Here is a 7,176-nt window from a genome sequence, read left to right on the forward strand (position 1 = left end):
ATATAACCCTCAGCCATGGCGTTTCAGCACCTGATGTAGCATGTCAGCTCCTGATTCGTTGCTTGCCCATCACCCCATTACTACGCCCCAAGATGGGCAGTGACTAGGCATGAGTTCACTCTCGCACCTGTGTACAAGGCTTGTTTACTAGTTAGGCACAGCGGAGGCCAGCGCCATCTTATAATGGCGATTGCTCACAGCACAGCTCTCCAAACAGTAATCAATGGGTGTGTTGGTTTGTGTGCATGGCCTTCATAGGCCCATAAATTTGTAGGCCTATTGATTTGAATGCTCCTGCACTTGGGAGTGGCACTATTATGGGATGTGGCCTTGTTGGAGTAGGTGTGGCCTTTTTAGAGAAACTGAGACATTAAGGGTGGGCTTTGCAGACTTAGAGGCCCAAGCTCAGCCCAGTGTCTCTCTCACCTGCTTCTGTATCTGGATGTACAACTCTCAGCTCCTTCTCCAGCACCACATCTGCTTGGACGCTGCCAAGCTCCCCACTATGACATCAATTCACCAAACCTCTGAAACAATAAGCAAGCCCCAATTAAATGCTTTCCTTTATAGGAGTTGTCTCTTCACAGCAATAGAAAACTGACCAAGACAGTGGGTATAAGGATAAACCATTAGCAATTATTTAAAGGGTTTATATATCAACATAATAGTAATACATTTTCCTCTACAAAGGATAGTAATGCCAGACTCTCTATCTGGCTTGTATTTTGTGGAGAAGATTCTAAATCAAACCAAAAGGTGGCCAGGCACTCCCATGACACTGGAGCCACCATTGCTCCATTGGGCTAATCTTGCCAAGCCAGTCCTCATTGTGGTTCTCACGGTTCACAGCTGGGTACACATGATCACTTTCTTCCTCTGGTGTTGTCAATGGCACTTTTCACCACTATGAAAGCTAACCTTTAGGGAGGAAGCTTCCAGGTGAGTACCAACTTGATTTCTCCATGATCTACCTAAGGTGTGGAGTATTTTCAATCAACTTAAGGAGGGTAACCAAGATCAATGGCAATAGCCAGTGATGTTAGTAGTTTATGGGACTCTACTGGGAAATAACTCATAAAGGGACAATTCATTCTCAGTACCATAAATTTTATTTGCTACCATGGTGTCTAGCAGGGGTGTTATCTCCAATTCCGTCATTATAAGGTTTTTTTATTTTGACACTTTTTTATATATGGGTATGCATATGTATGAGTTTATGTATATATTTTAGGAAGTTCTTTTGGTAGCAGGTTTCCATATAACCTTTTTTTAAAAATCGTTTTTATTTTAATTTCTATTCTTTAATCCATTTTTTACAGTGTTCATCTCTTCCTGGTCTGCCCCCAACCACACCGACTGCTTCCCATCTATACCTGCCTCTACCACCACCACCCCTATCTTTAAGAGGATGGCCCCCTATCCCCACCCAACCAGACCTCCCCACTCCCTGAGACCTCAAGTCTCTCCAGGGTTAGGTTCATCTCTCTCTGAGGCCAGACCAGGCTGTCCTCTGCTGTATGTGTTTTGGGGCCTCATATCAACTGGTGTATGCTGCCTGGTTGGTGGCTCAGTGTCTGAGAGATCTCCGGGGTCCAGGTCAGTTGAGATTGCTGGTCTTCCAATGGGGCCATCCTCTTTCTCAGCCTCTTCTAGCTTATCCCCAATTAAACCACAGGGGACCCCAGCTTCCCTCCATTGATTGGATGCTAGTATCTGCATCTGAATCATTCAGCTGCTTGTGAGCATTTCAGAGGGCTAAACTCCTCACTAAACACTAAACTCCTGTCTGCAAGCACACCAGAGCATCAGTAAAAGTGTTAGGCCCCAGGGCTTCCCCTTTACCTGGAGCACAATTGAAGCCTGTCACTGGACCTCCTTTATCTCAGAGTCTTCTACACTTTTGTCCCTGCAGTTCCTTTAGATGGGAACAATTCTGGGTCAGAGCTTTTGACTGTGGAATGGAAACTTAATTTGTCCACTTGATGTCCTGTCCATCCACTAGAGGTGGACTCTATAAGTTCCCATTCTCCACTTTAAAGCACTTCATAAATGGTCCTTCCCTTTGAATTCTGAGAGTCTCTGACTTCCCAGGTCTCTGATACATTAAGAGGTTCTCTTCATATTCTACCTACCGAAGTTGCCTGCTTCTTTGCTTTCTGCTGGCCCTCAGGGCTTCAGTCCTGTTTTCCGAAATACCCCTGCCTATACCCTCTCTCATCCAGATTCCTTCTTTCCTCTGTCCTACAGCCCCCACCCCCACCATGTGATTGCTTTCTTCTCCCTCCCAAATGAGATTGTGGCATCCTAACTTGGGTCCTATGGCGTGTAGCCTTCTTGAGTTCTGTGAATAGTATCCTGAGTATTCTGTACTTTTTTGGCTAATATCCACTTATTAATGAGTATATACCATGCATGTCCTTTTGGGTCTGAGTTATCTCAAATAGGATAATATTTCTAGAATAATATTCAAATAGGATAAAATAGGATAATATTTCTAATTCCATCCATTTGCCTGCAAAACTCATGATGTCCTCATTCTTCCTACCTGAGTATTATTCCATTGTGCAAATGAACCACATTTACTGATCTCTTCTTCTGTTGTGGGACATCTGGGTTGTTTCTAGGTTCTGGCTATCACAAATAAGGCTGCTATAAACATAGCAGAACACATGCCCCTGTGCCATGTTGGGGCATCTTTTAGGTATGTGCCCAAGCATGGTATAGCTGGGTCTTCAGTAAATCTGTTTCCAATTCTCTGAGGAAACTCCATATTTATTTCCAGAGTGGTTGTACCATTTGGCAATCCCACAAACAACAGAGGAGTGTTCCTCTTTTTCCACATCCTTGCCAATATTTGCTGTCACCTGAGTTTTTTATTTTAGCCAAGAGAGAGCTTCTCCTGGTGTTCCTCTTGGTCCCTCCTGCTGACTCAGCCAAGGCTGAAGACTGGCTGTCTCTGCTAGTTCATGTCACCACTGTTGCTAACCTGACTCTACTGATCTATACTGCTGGTGTATCCTGAAGTGTTTGTGAGTGGATTGAGCTGCTGTTGCTAACCTGTGAACCAAACTATAGATTTCCAGAAAACACAGTCAGGAGTTGCTCCAAAGAACCTTTCTAAACAGGTTCACTCCCCCCATATCTTTCCTCTGCATTACCTCTGGTGAGTGGTGGGCTACAAGGGAGGTTAAAGTGTTTATGAACCCTCATTAAAAAAAGGTTTTGAAAAAAAATTACATTATAATGTTCCAGTCCTTCCACAGTCCTCCCCAACATACATAGTCAGGTCTGTCACAAACATTACTCCATTTGTGGTGCTGAGTCCTGTCTTAGTTACAGTTCCTGTTGTCTTAGGTAAATGCATGGGCACCTGCAATTTGTGAAGGAAAGAGTTTGTCTTTCACCTTCAGTTTATCAAGAGAAAAGTCAGGGCAGGAACCTGGAGGCAGGAACTGAAGCAGAAGCCATGGAGGAGTGCTGCTTACTGGGTTGCTCAGCCTGCATATTTATTGTCCCCAGGACCACCAGCCTAGGGCTATCAGGCCTCACAGTGGGCTGGGCCCTCCTATGTCAATCATCAATCAATATAATATCGCACAGACTTTCCAACAGGCCAATCTGGTGGGAGCATTTTCTCAGTTGAGCTTCCTTCTTTCAAAATGACTCCAGCTTGTGTTAAATTGATAAAAAACTAGTCATTACATTGCAGTGTTTGTGTTATGTTAAGTCTAAATATGATATAGTTGTGTTTCTTTGGAAGCTAAATATTTTATTGGGTATTATGTTGTCAAAAGGTGGACTTGTTGTGGTTCATTTTTTATGTCAACATGATTGAATCAGGATTTAAAGAAATGGACTTCTGGGTAACTCTGTGGGGATATTTTCTGGTCTAACTGTGAGTGCAAGATCTTTCCCAAGAGCCTGTCGAATCTTGTGGCTGGATCCAAAATATAAAGAAGAATATAGGAAAATATGTCTTTTGCCTGACTTCCTCTGCTTATTGCTGGTAAGTGCGTCAACACTCTTGTGAAACTGAGTTGACATCAGAACTCAGCTTCATCAGCCTTCCAATGTGGACTGAAGACCAACAGGTCTCCAGGAATTATTCAGGCTTTCAGCACCAGATTTCAGAACTTCAAAGGCAGCATGTGTGGTGAACTGAGAACTGGGTTCTCATTCTCTACAGTATGCAGCCAGCAATTCTTCGACCACTTATATACATACTGTGTAAGCCAATGTAGTGACTTATCTTTGTAACATGTGTTCATTCTGTTACTTGTCTTTATCCAGATAAACTTGACTTGTATAGTGGCTCAGAGATCCAATTCTCTGTGTAACTTAAAAAAAAATAGATCCAGTTGTGCTATTTAGCTCTTCAGTTCTGCCTGTCATGGTAGTCCTTGTGAATTCCAGGCTGATCTCAAAGTCACAGGAATCCTCCTGCCTTAATCATATGAATGCATGGACTATAGGCATGTGTCATGTTAGCTACTGTCATTTGAAATTTCAGGTCTACATTACCAATATTAAGCGATTTGGGAACTTATGAACCTTGGGAGATTATATGCATTCCAATTTAAAATATTTTCATGAAGACATTTGGAAGCTCATATTATATTTTTGTACACAATGAAAACCAACCATTTTACTATCCAATCATTATGTGTTATCACTATTATCATTAGTCAAATGATATTTCATTCACAACATTTTTTAATTACCAATCATGAGGGATCCTAGATTGACAGCCACTAATGATATTTTGTGTCTCTTGGTGCTGCCAACTGGACCTGGCAGAACCTGATTAGTATCAAGAGACAGCCCACTAGGAAACATATGTTGGAACAAATTCAGGTCCCTGTCATTTATGCTCTTGATGGTGTAAGTCTTCTTCTCAACCTGAACATGCGTGCTTGGGTGGTGGTGGTAAGAGGGGCAATTTCAATGCCTTGGAAAGCGTTTTAAAGAAAAACTTTAAAAAATTTCAATGTGAAAAATATCTATGTATGTCATATTGAGTGAAGAGTCTCTTACTTCTCTCCTGGCTGTACTTTGTTCCTAGCACTGGGGTTTCATGTTGATGCTGGCATATGCAAGGTAGAAGGATGAGGTGTGGGGACCTGGAGATTCACCAGAGCTTTTTTGGAATTCCAGATGAATTCACTTGTCAATTCTCAGAGAACAGGGAGGCAATGTATGTACTTGTTTTTCCATAGTTACCACACAATATTTCCACTGAGATATGCTTGGTCAAATGCAGTTCTTAGGCTATTGGTTGATTGGAGAAGAATAACTAGCAGGTGTTGAATTCACTTCACTTGTGGCAAGGGTATGGCCTCAGTGTGATCAGAGCATCTTGCTATTTGTTTTCTGTAAATGGCAGTGGTGTTTTTCTTCAATATGATTTTACTACAAGTCAGATACCAAGAGTGAAAGCATTTGGTTGTTCAAAGTCAGATAGCTAGGTCTGAGACCAGAGATGGATGCTAGTTGACCAGAATGATAAAGTCTCACATACAAGGACTTTATGCATTTACAGGGAAAGAGTATTTAAGTACAGATGTGTGTTTGGTAGCCAGAGGTTGATGTTGGGTACCCCTGCTCATCGCTATTGCTTGAGCTACAATCTCTTCATGAATGTGGGGCTCCTGGTTTCAACTAGACTGGCTTGACTATTCCAGTGGGCTCCCGGGACTTGCCTATTTTTGCCCCATCCAATGCTGTAGTTGCAGCTGCCCTTCACCACTCCTGGCTTTTGACATGGTGCTGTGATTCTGAATTTTCACTGTCTGTCTGGGGCTCTAGATGAAAGCAGCCAGATATGAGCCCTTAACCATCCCCCTAGAGTTCATTGTGAGTATCTTGTAATCTAGTCCACTTCATAGGACTGTAGGCAGGTCTACAGAACTACAGAGTGCTTTCTGCTAGTAATAATATGGCCAAAATGGAAACAAATGCTATGGAATGATGACCCCCCTGAATATATTTTGATGGAACAATGCCTTCTGACTTAAAATCTTTTGATGATTTGTTATTTTATATGTACTGAGTATTTTCTTTATGTGTGTATGCATACAACTTGCATGCATCAGGGGTCAGAAGGGAGAGATGGATCCACTCAAACTGGAGTTACAGATGATGAATTGTCATGTACATTCTGAGAACTGACCCCAGAATCTCTGCATGAATAACCAATCCTCAAAACTGCCGAGTCATCACTCTAGTGCCCGTGACTGAAGTCTTCGATTGTCTGGCTTCTTTTCTTTTCTTTTCTTTTCTTTTCTTTTCTTTTCTTTTCTTTTCTTTTGTGTTGGTGAGAATTAAAACCATACCACTGCACCTGTTAGATATGTGTACCACCCCTGAGCTATACCCCCAGATTCAGGTTGATTTTTAAGTTGTAAGTTTTCCTTTGCAATATTTATCTGGGCCTGTGTAACATGAATATTCTTTTACTAGAAATATGTACCATGACTGAAGGGATAAAAGGGTGTAATCTTGATTTCAGTGGACAGCGAACCACATGGGAAAATAACCAGCACTGTTGAGTGACTTTATCCCTAATGAAGGTGTGTGACACATGCAGTTCTTCTACACCTAGTGTTTTAGGGTACAGGTAATATAAGCGCAGTCATTGTGATTATAAGTTATTTTTCCTTAACAATGGGCAAAGAGACACCTTGGATGCCCTGTTTACCAAATCTGAATGACTCCCCATATCATTTATAGGTTTAGGAACACTCAGTTCTACACCTTCAGTCATGGTTCTGCAAAGCCCTTCAGTGACAGACAGACTGAAGAGACGGAATGGCTGATGGCAGAGGAAACAAGGAATTGGACATAGGTCCGGGAGTTTGTCCTTGAGGGCTTCCCTGTGGCCGAGCACCTGAGGATCCTCTTCTTCCTGCTGCATTTGCTGGCCTACTTGGCTTCCATGATGGGCAACATGCTCATAATTGGCATCACCTGCGCGGACCACCGATTGCAGATGCCCATGTACTTCTTCCTCAGCACTTACTCCTTTGTGGAGTGCTGTTTTATAACTACAGTTATCCCCCAGCTGCTCGCCATCTTTCTGTCAGGGAGGCAAACCATCTCCTTTGTGGCTTGCTTCACACAGGCTCTTGTGGTTTTTGTCCTGGGGGCAACTGTTTTTTTCCTCCTGGCTGTCTTATC

General features: G+C 42.6%; 1 protein-coding gene across 1 annotated transcript in view; it reads left to right on the plus strand.

Moving 5' to 3' along the window:
- The first annotated feature begins 5,105 nt into the window (after positions 1 to 5,105).
- LOC110295746 (olfactory receptor 6C74-like) overlaps positions 5,106 to 7,176 on the plus strand; it is a 54,992-nt gene continuing 52,921 nt past the window's right edge. Inside the window, 2 exon segments of the mRNA XM_021164141.1 lie at positions 5,106 to 5,194; positions 6,730 to 7,176. Of these exon segments, the coding sequence (XP_021019800.1) occupies positions 5,106 to 5,194; positions 6,730 to 7,176 (536 nt within the window).

The sequence above is a fragment of the Mus caroli genome, chromosome 6 (genome assembly GCF_900094665.2).
Source record: "Mus caroli chromosome 6, CAROLI_EIJ_v1.1, whole genome shotgun sequence".
Classification (NCBI taxonomy): domain Eukaryota; kingdom Metazoa; phylum Chordata; class Mammalia; order Rodentia; family Muridae; genus Mus; species Mus caroli.